The sequence below is a fragment of the Lygodium microphyllum genome, unplaced genomic scaffold (assembly GCF_053477565.2).
Source record: "Lygodium microphyllum isolate KBCC unplaced genomic scaffold, Lygodium_microphyllum_v1.1.10 scaffold_395, whole genome shotgun sequence".
Lineage (NCBI taxonomy): Eukaryota > Viridiplantae > Streptophyta > Polypodiopsida > Schizaeales > Lygodiaceae > Lygodium > Lygodium microphyllum.
This window is the reverse complement of record NW_028229860.1, coordinates 37529-49623: the sequence shown is the minus strand read 5'-3', so window position 1 is coordinate 49623 and position 12095 is coordinate 37529. Positions and strand designations below refer to the sequence as shown.

At 38.7% G+C, this 12095-nt stretch overlaps 1 protein-coding gene across 5 annotated transcripts; it reads right to left on the bottom strand.

Moving 5' to 3' along the window:
* Positions 1-2405: 2405 nt before the first annotated feature.
* Positions 2406-5767, bottom strand: LOC148008096 (pentatricopeptide repeat-containing protein DOT4, chloroplastic-like). 5 transcript variants are annotated; one of them, XM_087674487.1, is made up of 6 exons: positions 5611-5767; positions 5406-5506; positions 3306-5029; positions 3096-3187; positions 2930-3006; positions 2406-2832 (listed from the first exon to the last, which is right to left on the bottom strand). In XM_087674487.1, exons 1-3 carry the CDS (start codon positions 5644-5646, stop codon positions 3568-3570), a joined length of 1599 nt encoding a protein of 532 aa, XP_087530613.1. In that variant the 5' UTR covers positions 5647-5767; the 3' UTR covers positions 2406-2832; positions 2930-3006; positions 3096-3187; positions 3306-3567. The 5 variants fall into 5 exon arrangements, with proteins under 5 accessions (XP_087530613.1, XP_087530615.1, XP_087530612.1 ...); XM_087674489.1 differs by having other exon boundaries at positions 3321-5029; XM_087674486.1 differs by lacking the exon at positions 2930-3006.
* Between the last annotated feature and the right edge of the window lie 6328 nt (positions 5768-12095).

Genomic DNA, 12095 nt, shown 5'->3' with positions numbered 1-12095 from the left:
TGGTCTACTATTTTCGTTTCAGTCCGAAACAGCTGGTCTATTTCAACATCCCCAAAATGTTGTTTTGGGGTACTATGCCGCATACAAAGATGTATGGCACTACTCGTTAATAATATACTGCAGCCAATGCATGGTGTGCAAGGCCCAATGTATCCAGGTATCGCTGGTAATATGTATAACCCCATGTTGCATATATACAACCCACTATGTTTGGGACTCATGGTATTAATGTTGGTCATGCAAAATCTCCGTATAGCATTGGTCATAAGGAAAAATGCAACTAGTAATGCATGCAATGTATGAAAAAATATATGTTGGTATGGCTAGTAGTATGCAAATTCCCATGCACAATCACATTGCAATGGTCCAAAGTATGCAAACAAAAATGTTTCCTAATGCATCTAATGCTCCTAGCGTGTCAAGTACACACGAGGGGCTAATCAACTAGATGCATTGTTGCATATTAGTTGAGTTGGAATTGCAGCAATTATAATAGTATAAAGCATTGCAATGCTTAAGGAGAAGAAAGGCCTACAACCTAGTGGAGATTTACTCAAGTAAAGTTAGAGATAAAGTTTTATATGCTTCTTCGTCAAGCTCCAGCATTGTTTCACCAATAGATGCAAAGTAGATGAAAAATGATGACTTGACAGACCGTCCTCACATGTTGCAAATTTACCAAGATGCCTTTCAGCTAGAGCCAACTTTGGTTCGAACTTGGACAGGTTCAATAGAGCAAGTGTCCGGAGCGTTGCCCGATACTCAAGGAAAAGGCAGCAATTCCAATCCTCCAATTGTGGACAACTCTCGTATGTAGCGTACCTTGGATATATTCAACATGCATCCATGGTACTCTGCTGACAATATGTTGGCCATGGGATCACTACGCAATATACTAGTCACTGTGAGATATATGTAGATGAGTATGGGTATTACCCCAACTCTGAGACTATACTTTTGAATTAGTTTGAAATGAGTTCATAATTAGTTAGACATGAGCTTTTTGCCTCAATTTTGAGATAAATTTCTGATCAGTTTCAACTCAGTTTTTTATTAATTTGAAAACCGTATATGGTCACTTTTTGGATCAATTTTTATGGTAATCAAAGTTTAGCATATTGAGAGGATGAACTGACGGCTCCATCCCACCTTCTTCATTGAACTCAACAGGGATACTCGTCAACCGTCGTAAGCAGTGATGGCAGAAGACTTTGATCTCCCACACAAAGGTTCCGTCTTCTTGCTCAATCACTTTGTATCCTTTGCTCCACCAGATAAGCTTCCCCTGATGGTATCTTTGCTCCAGATATGGGTGCTCCAAATAAGGGATTAACCGACCCATCAACCGTCTTTTAAGCTCTTTCGTAGGTCTCAGATCATTCCTAGCATGGACCTGCAATGCATTTCTCTATATATTAGCATACTTAGAAATAATAAGGTTTAATCCTATTAAGATTAACCTTGTTCTTAAACTCTACTCCCTGTAAATCAGCTAATAGGGATGTAGACATGTTCTTTCCTAACCTAACAATCTTGTAGGGCCCATCCCATTTAGGCTCCAATTTTCCTGGGAAAAGCTCCCTACGTGCATCATAATACAAAACCAGTTGTCCTTTCTTAAAGGTATACTTCTTCGCTTTCAGGTCATGCAACTGTTTCATGCGACGTTTAGCCACCTCTTGATGTAATATACTTTGCAACTTAAGTTCATCGAGGTGCGCTAAAGTCGTGAAACGTTCTAATAGGGCGTCCTCACTACCCAAAGAATGGTTTATTGCGAATCTAATGGTTGGCAACTCAATTTCTAAGGGTAGAACGCACTCAGCTCATCAGCTTTTGCAATCGGTTTGTGATCAGTTTGGAATCACAATTATAGTAGTTTGTGATCAATTCTCCAATCAGCAAGTAATCAATTTATGATAAGATTATGCTCAATTTTCAATGGTTTACAGCTAGTTCCATGGACAACAACATATTAGTAAATATCACTAATAGCTTCAGCCATGGTTTATGCTGAGAATATGCTTTACTATGGTTCTGAAGTCAAAACTATTGAGAAACATGAGTTATGGATGTATCAAAGGGTTTCTAGCAACAGTTCTAGATTATTTTTCAGATTTATGTCATATTTATGCTAGCTGGAAATTTTCAGTACGATTTGGGGCACGTGGCATGGTACTTTACCACATTGGCACTGTAGGGGGGTGTTAGAATTTGCCAATTCTTTGGGCAGTGCCCAATGTTTTAGTGTTTAGTACTTTTTTAGTTCTTAGTTCTTGGTTCTTAGTGTGAACACAACTTAAGTCATAAGTTGGGTCACCACTCTTAGAGTTATTAGAGTTATTTAACTCCAGTTGAGTTAGAGCTAGATCTATCTTAGACCTATCTTGTACCTTTCATTCTCATTCTTTCAGTTCAACAAGTACACTTTACTCTTTTGCTTCAGCACACTCTCATTGTCTCTCTTTTCTCTCCTCCATAGCTGGCTGTCATTTTCCAACAATCTTTTGTAATATGTCGGCCACATCTCTTAGATCATTGTTATTTATTTTCCTCTTCACAAGTTCATAGATATAGTATTGTATTCTTCATTTTCTGTCATTGTATCATGCTATTCTAACAAAATACACAGGTAACAATGGCTTCTAAATAGAAGCTATTCACAACTGTATGATGATTCACTGGAAACTCAATGCTTTCTTACCTCTTAAGTACACTGAATTACAGTATAAGCCTTATGTAGAATGCATGAGTCTCTAGCTCCTTTAGCAGCGGCCCAAGCATATAACAATAATAAGAGCCAGCTTCCTTCCTTTGATATTGAATCATGCCCTGCTTTCAAGTAGAAAACGATGTTACTTATGTCAGCTCACTATTGAATACTTCAAAGTACAAGCTTGCAATAAATTCTTCTGCAGAGGTTAAGCACCTTGCAGCAATACCAACTCTGCTTATATTAAATTAATATAACACTGCACCATACTGAAGTCCTGGCTGTGAGAATGTCTGCTTTCATGTATAAAATGATGTTACTTATGAAAGCTCACTATCAATACTTTGAGCTTGCAACAAATTCTTTTACAATGCTTATGTACCTTGCAGCCGTACCAACGCTCCTTTTTTTTAAATAGACACTGCACTGTATTGAAGCCCTAGCTGTGATAGCATGTCTCTGATAATGTGCATCCTGAGACGCTCACAAAAGAAACATTTGTCAGCATTGCAGGAACATATGTTGATGCAACAAGGCACTCTTTAATACCTGCTGAATTACAGAAACATCATCAACTTAAATGTAAAAGCACCTTCTAAAAGATTACCCAGGTTGCTGCTTTGGTATAGTGACATCAACTTCGTGTATATTGCTGATCAATCATCAGACGCTGTCCTACATCACCTTACTCTGCACGGATCTTAATAAACCAATCTTTGCATTGCTTAAGAACCATGGGATGAAACAGCAGGCACGACCAAGTAAATATCCGTTCATGCCCCTGTTCAGCACAAAACCATGACTCTTCAATCTCCACTTCTTGATGCCAGATTGCTTTCCAAAATTTACTCTAATCATGTGTTTGAGGATAACATAAGAGCTGAAAAGTTCTCTGGTTCGAGCTCAAGTATATGACTTGCAATTCGCTCTGTAAAGACCTTATCTCCAAACATCCTGCAGGCACTGAGCAATACCATCCAACAAGCAGCAGTAGGCTGAAGTGGCATGTTGTCAATAAATTTCAGAGTTTCATTGAAGCATCCTGTACGGCTGAGAAGATCTGCCATGCACATAAAGTGTTCAATATTTTGTACCGTCTTATGGTCTGCCAACATTATCTTGAAATACTCATAAGCTGCATGCAACAGACCAGCATGGCTGCAGACTGACAAAAGAAAAAGAAAGGTGATGTGATCTATTTCCAGGCCTTCCTGTTGCATCTCTTGAAACAGTTCAAACGCCTTTGTAGCTTTTCCATGCTGGGCATATGCTCCTAACATCACATTCCATGACACCAAAGTTCTGGAAGGCATTATTTTGAAAATGTTCATTGAATCCTCCAAACTTCCACACTTCGAATACATGTCAACAAGGGTGCTCAATACAAGCACATCTGTACCAACAGCAATTTCAACAACATGCGAGTGGAATAGTTTGCCTTGATCCAGCATTCCTAGAGCAGCAGAAGCCTTGAGCATACTAATCAAGGTAACCTCATTGGGCTTGAAATGATATTGCATCATTTGTCCAAAGAGTTTCAATGCCTCATCTGCAATCCCATACTGTGTATAGCCATCAATTATTGAACTCCAAAAGATAATATTTTGTTTGCCTGATCTGTCAAATAGATTCCGTGCCTGCTCTAAATCACCACACTTCACATGGAGCTCAATCAAACTACATTGTAGAAAGATATCAAAACCAAGCCCAAGTTTGAGGGCATAGCTGTAAAGCTTCTTACCATCCTCCAGACGATTGAGTTTGGCACAAGACTTGATGGCATAGGAAATAATAACAGCATCTGGCCTCCAGCCTTCCTTCAACATTAGCCAAAATAGCTGCAATGCTTCATCATCGTCCCCATTGTTGACACAGCCTGTGATCATGGTCGTCCATGAGAAAAGATCTGGACAGTCTGTTGTGAAGAAGATCTTCCAAGCATCCACCATACTACCGCATTTACAGTACATGTTGATAAGCATGTTCACTAATTGGATGCTTGACTCAGCACCACTTTTCAATAAGTGAGCATGAACCCTTCTGCCTTCAGATAGAGCTTGTTGGTTGATGCAAGCATGCAACAAGTTCAGAAAGATGTCAATGTGTGCCTCAATTCCACGCTCTTCCATGATACTTATAATGTTAAGTGACTCCTTGACTCGACCATTTCTGCAAAACTTTCTCAATTTGTGACTGATGTTGTTGGTGCTCAGATTGCCGCAATCATTCAAGACAACATCTTCCCAGAGAAATTCCTGATGAGGATCCTCTTGCTTTTCAGGAATTGTTCGAAGCTGATTGAATCTGCAGAATTGGCTTAACAGAGTTTGCACCTTCCTTCCGGTCAGAGAACAATTTACCTTATGAAAAGATGTCAAAATATGACAACATTAAGAAAGAAAACATATTTCCCTGATCGAAAATGTATACTTTGCAACAAAGACTACCAAAACCGAGAGACAACCTAGAATGACATGCAGAAACGATTCTTCTTTCAATATGTATTTGAGATAGGTGTTTCGAGACCTCTAACCAGGTTAACGTTTCAAAGTTTCAACCTGAAAAACTATCAAAACACACGCTACAATGATCATACACAGACCTTGGAATGAAACAAAGAAACCGTTCCTTTCTTTTTCAGGATACAAAGTAGAGCACAATCGAAAAAACAGGAATCCACTGTGGGTGTAACCTGGACTTCTTATGATCTCCATCGTTGGGATTGAGTGTTGCCGTGCTCATTACTGCATCGGTTGACAGCGCTGCACAGAAGCTTAGTAGGTATGAGCTAGTCTGTTCATGTACAGCAAGGAAAAGAAAGTTAATGCCATGAAAGTACACAGGATGCATGAGACTGTGTGTGTGTGTGTGTGTGAGAGAGAGAGAGAGAGAGAGACCTTCGCAATTTTGTCAGCGATAACAACACGCCACATTTTTACTGACAAGCTTTCTCCCTTCTACACAGATTACTTCCATACTATAAAATCACACGTCCTAGAGGCACATGTAGACACAAATGGAGCTTTGGATAAGCTGTTAGGGCACATGCTTTTACAATCGTGCTAGGATGACAAATTACAATAGGATGGTACATTGAATTGAATCATTACAAGTTGAGCTGATGGAGCTTCTCTTTTTTTTCTCTCATTTTTTCATGTAAAAATTCAAAAATCTATTTTGCACGCACATAAATATCCATAGATATGAAGAGAACACTTACTACTGTTTGTTAGCATTGCCATTTAAGGCATATGCTTATATTGTAGTGCGGTGACAAGGTGGTACAAATCCCTAAAAATTACCTGCTACGCTTAACTTTAGTTAAGTGGTTCACTTGGCCTTGAAATGTATGAATATCTTTTTTTTTAAGGAATAATAGTTTTTTTAAAGAACATTAAAGAAAAGGGTTCTCTCTCTCTCTCTCTCTCTCTCTCTCTCTCTCTCTCTCTCTCTCTCTCTCTCTCTCTCTCTCTCTCTCTCTCTCTCTCTCTCTCTCTCTCTCTCTCTCTCTCTCTCTCTCTCTCTGTGTCTCTCTCTCTAAAAGGGCAATGCTCTTATTCGCAATAGTGTACCCTTGTTTACTTTAAACTCGAAATGGAACGATTGTTGCTACTTTTGTTGCTGAATGGAGCGCTTGTTGCTTTTGTTGCTGGAATGCGCAAAGAGAATCAAAATGTTGCTACTTTGAAACACTTGTAGCTGCCTTTGTTGTTGGAACACACAAAAAGAATTGGAAGAATTGCAACATGTAAAAATCGAGACAACAAGTGACACATGAGTAACAAATACATGAGCGAGATGCAAGTAATAGAGTATAGTAAAAGCAAGATGACAACAAGAATGACGGAAGAGTTGAGATGATGAGCAAGACAACGACGAGGAGCACGCTTGTAGGTACACACCAGTCTACCTAGTCAATGACAATGCAAGAACAGGAGCGTGGTGCCTTCCCCTATAATTATAGAAAAACAAAGAGACCAGTACCAACTATTTGGCATGCTACTTGTATATCATGTTTATCTATTTATTTTTTGAATTACTTTTTGTCAAATTTCTAAGTCGAGTGTTAAAAAAAAGAATTAGTAAAATCTAAGACCCACCAATTCTCAATTTTTGACCAACCAAACTTTTCTTCTTCAATTTTATCTCTTGCAATGTATTGCTTATCAACACCACACCTCAAGCTATCAAACAAGTTCCTAGCGAAATCCAACTAACTTCAAAAACTTATGAGGATCTAAACTCAATCAATGCTTCTTTAAGTTGTAACTTTTCTAATATAGAAAGTAAGATCGACAAGTACATTTAATGATAGAAATGTATTTTGCTAATAAAATACACAACAATAATGGACTCTATGCAAATGTGAAATCGCAAGGCCTTAGTAAAGTTGCATGCGCACGCACACACATTGGATAACCAATTGTACAAGCATCATTGGGCTACTAACAATGTGCACATGTTGGAGTAGTCACTAATATGGAAAATCCACTTTACTTGTCATTTTGTATGTTGCCAAGTTGATCATGTGATAAATCTAACATCCCAAATATTAAATACAAACAACGTTATTAAAACATAAAAGAATAAAATAAGGTCACAAATTCAAAAAGAATAAAAGAAAACGCATGATAGGGCTCAACCTCCCCGTGACAAAACCCATGGTTTGCCATCCTCTATCATGAAATGTTGATTACACAACTATCATATATCTAACTTTAAATAAAATACAAATATCATTCATATTGCTAAGTATTATGAATTAAGGGGTTTCTTGTAGCTTGTTGCAATTGTTGCAAAAAATTTATGTGTTGAATTATGACTTTTTAACATCACTATCATGGTTGAAATGTGTCAAAACCATTTAAACAAACTCTGAAAGCTCTAAATTTTGACTCTTAATAAGGGAGAGATAATAAAACTAAGTTTTTTTTGTATTCTCATGTTTTGTGCGTGACCTTGTTGCTTTTTTAAAGAAAACTTGGAAAGCTTTCTAAAAATAAAGCACATAACAAAAATGGCAAAGCTTCCTATAGATAAAATTTATTTTAATAAAAATGTATCTTAAATTAAATATTATAATATTATTTCTACTAAATAGATTAAATTAAATAAATTAATGATATTAAATATCCATATTTTAGTTAAATTTATCATAAATAAAGCTTAAACTTGTAATTCACAAATAAACTAATACAATATCATATAAATATATATTATTATACATAAGGCTTATTATATAGATTCACCTTAAGATAATTTATACGTAATAATTCTTTTAAAATATCAATTTATTTAATTTTACCTAATAATCTACTCACTATAACACTAAACATATTAGTTTCCTACCATCTATCTACTAAACACAATATGACCAATGTTCGCCATTGACCATCTTATTCCACAAAGTGAAACATAACATCCCAATCTACGATGCATCCCTCAAAGTATTATCAATGAGGTACCTCAATCTCTACCCTTAGCCCACTTTCACATAGCGTAGGGCTCTCTCCCTCAATCATAAGGAACTACAAAACGAGTTTCAATAATCATTCGATTAACTATTCTCTAATTCAAAGTTTATATCCACACACACAAAGCATACGCACATTGTGTATGTGTGTGCGTGCGTGTGTGTGTGTGTGTGCGCGCGCGCATAATCATGCGCACGCGTATGCATGTGCTTTTTTAACATACTAAAATTGAAACTTTCACAACTAAGATTGTAGCACACTACAATCTCGAGCTCTCTCAACTACAATAAGCAATACAAAAAGGCACAACCTCAACATGCAATCTTGAACTCTCAACCACAACTAGTAATAACCATAACATGTGATTTGCTCAAACAACCTAACACATACTAAAAAATATGAAAATCTGGACTTACCCTTGAGAATTAAACAAGTTGATCAACTTAAATATTCCCCAACCAACACAAAACCAAACATTCACTTCAACAAGTAACTAAAATATTCCCCAACCAACACATAGCCAAACATTCACTTCAAATAAGCAAGAAAGTGAGATTCATTGCTAATCATTCAACAGCAACAAAACTTAAACAAAACAAAGCACAAAAGAACATGATTTTTTTACAAAAGGCATTGGAAAAGGATGAATCCATATTGTAGGATTAAACTCGAATCATGGTGACATTAGATATATCTATAAATGTTTCGATGCTTTCTTTGGTGGTAAGGTAGCACTCGTGTAGTGTCCTTCTTCTTGTGTAGTGAAGTTGCCCTTCCTTTTATAGCTTCTCTTTTTATTGCTCTCCCAAAAATTGGCATTGCTTCTCATAGCTTTCATTTGAAACCACTCCCCTTCTCTTCTCTCCAGCTTTTGCTCCAATTCTCCACAAGCATGGGTCAATTCTTTTGCTACCCATTCTTTTTTTGTAGGTCTTTATTGGGTCTTTTAGCTACACAAGCTATTTTTATGCTCTAGGACATTGCCGTTCAGCTTGTAAAAGCATCAAGCCTTTTCTTCTTAGATATTGATTCAATAAACATTTTTTTCATAAGTGTTGATAATTGGCAATGCTTAGGAGATTAGTAACCTTGCCAAAATTTATCTGTCTAGCTTGCCACCTTTCACATCCTCTTACCATTAATATTGGCCTATTTACAATCACTTGGGGATTGCATAATGTGTGAGCAACATAGATTGTTGTGCTACCATATCAAACCATACAATATGTTATCTCACAAATTTAATTTTTCTACTTAGCTAATGAGGCCTATGGACTCATGTATGAAGTGTAAGCCTATTTATGTGAGGCTCCATGTGTCTCAATAGGTAGAAAGAGATGTCCAAGGAGAAAATGGCACAATGCATAGGTCAATGTCACACAATGATCGAAGCACCATCATGCAATGGAAATCCACCCATCCATTGTACTCAATGTAGCATAAGATGGAGTGTATCCTTATGCAAGGCAATGTATGTGCCATTTTGAACATAACGATTCATGTAAAAATCATTGTTTTTCTCATATATATATACATACATATATATATATATATATATATATATACCTTACACATCACACTAAAGGTTATGTGTTAACCACAAGCAACAAGTAGTCTAAGGAACATACCTTTAAGATCCAATCATGCCATGACAAATCAAGGATTAATTGGTGTAATGTACACAAGGTAGTTGCACAATTAAATCGCAAAGTGGTTACCCCATCTCTATTAATTTGTCACGAAAAATCACAAGCAGAGGCTTGTGACCCCGTGCAATTTGTAATAGTAGTGTAGGCTCCTAAGAACTAAGAGCTTCTATCCACTTCTCACCATAGGAAAATCATGCAATAAAAGATGATCGATCAATTGGGTCATCTATACTATTAGTTAACGAGAGGTGGGGGCGGGTGCCACGTGGCAGCCCCCACCTCCCCCACAAGAAGAAAAAGAGAACACGGGGCAGGTGCCACACGTCCAGCACCCGCCCTTGCCCGCAAAAATCGCGCCCACCCCCCGCGCGAAGCGCCGGGGCGAGACTAGGCGCGGAGCGCCTAGTTGGACTATTAAAAGACCTGGATGTCTGAGGGGGATGAGGAAACCCTAACCTTGGAATTTGTGCATAAAGAGAATGAGAATGACTAGAACAAGCTATTCATGTGGGTGCAAAATTATTGTACTTGCTCTTTTCCTTCTTATCATTGAGAAAGAGTGTATGCGAGGGATAGGAAATGAAGGAGTGCATTGTGAGTCATGGAGTGTACAAAGAGCATCTTTCATGGGATTGAAGCCCGGTCATGTCACTCACTACAAATGAATAGTTGCATTCATATGCAAGAGATTACATGAGAGGTAGTCATTGATAACATGATAGAAGCTCCTAAAATAATAGGAGTATGTCCAAACAGCCCAAATACATTGAGCACATGTAGCCCAATATTTTGATTTCATTATCAAGACAAAAGGACACTTAAACTAGGAAGCCGCTTGTATGGTTTCTTGTTGCAGAATAGAAGAGATACTAATGTATTGACTCCAAAACATACACAAGGAGTAGTTAGGTTTTTTTAATTTGTTCTTTTGTTGTGGAATGCAAGAAACACGAACATGCTAACCGTGAAACACTTGCGACAAGTAGGTATAAGTAATAATATTATTCTTATTTACTCCCTTGAATTTGATTTAAAACCAAAAAAGAAGAGATTAAAAGAAAGAGAAAAGAAGAAGAAGAAAGGTTGGGGTAAGTAAGGAGAAGTACAAGAAGAAGAAGAAGAAGTAGGAAGAAAGAGGAGGGTTAGTGTAAGAGAGAAGAAGATAAAAAAAGGATTTGTGCAGGGAGGAGCAGCCCTCCCTCCGCCGTTATCTCTCCACCTTCATCTCCGACGCCCTCTTCCCCCATCTCCACCGCCTCCCTTCCTCCATCCTCCATCTCCCCCACCTCCTCCGTCTCCCTTTTCCTCCCACCTGGCTGCCCAGCAGCGGGCAGTTGCGCGTCGCCTGTGCTCCCGCCCGGCCGTCTCCACAGGCCTTGCCACTGCCTCAGGCTCCATCGCCACGCCATCTTCGTGCCCTGCTTCTGCCACAGGCTTTGCCGCCATGCCGTCTTCGTGCCTCGCCACCATGCAAAACTAGGCCACATGCTCCACCACCAACGGCCTCTCCTACCAATCGCCTACTCCATAGGGCCGCTGCGCGCCGCCTATGCTCCCGCTTAGCTCCACAATCCCACCGCCTCCACAAGCTCCACCAACACCCATCGCCATGCTTGCATGCCACCCCGCTGTGCCACTCCACCCATCACCACACCTGCGTGCCACCTCGCTACTCTGTGCGATCGCCGTCGGTTGTCCACCCGCCACTCATATCCGCCAGCGTTATCCCAGCTGCTTTCCTCGCCTGTGCTCCTGCCCTGTCATCCACCTGCTGCACCTACACACACACACACACACACACACACACACGGACACTACTCACGCATACACACGCACCTCACACCACGGTGCACACGAACTAACTCACACACTAAATACACAAAACACACTTGCGCACTATACACTAGCTTGAATCACATCCCTCCTAGATTTAAGCATTGTCATGGATGAAAATATTAGGCTCATGATCTCAAAAGGATTGAATCACATCCCTTCTAGAAATTATAATGTGAAGGAGGCTCATGACACTCTTTTTGCGGGTTTTATAGAATTACTACACTATCTTTGTATTGAGAGTAGTGAGTACCATGACAAATTCTCGTGCTATATAACCAATAAATTAGACTCAACAACTTCTTCTATTAGGTTTGTCCATGTTCGTAGATTCAATCCCAAAGATATCTCTAAATTACTCGAGGATTTCTATATAGTTGTAATTGACTTAAAATGAACACATTGAGATGCTGTGGAACCACAAGA

Excerpts from the sequence above, each read along its gene's own strand:
- LOC148008096 (XM_087674487.1), bottom strand. The coding sequence starts at position 5,646 with ATGTGGCGTGTTGTTATCGCTGACAAAATTGCGAAG. Across the intron at positions 5,507-5,610 it reads TCGCTGACAAAATTGCGAAG|ACTAGCTCATACCTACTAAG; the intron begins GTCTCTCTCTCT and ends GTACATGAACAG. Across the intron at positions 5,030-5,405 it reads GGAGATCATAAGAAGTCCAG|CCAATTCTGCAGATTCAATC; the intron begins GTTACACCCACA and ends AACTCTGTTAAG.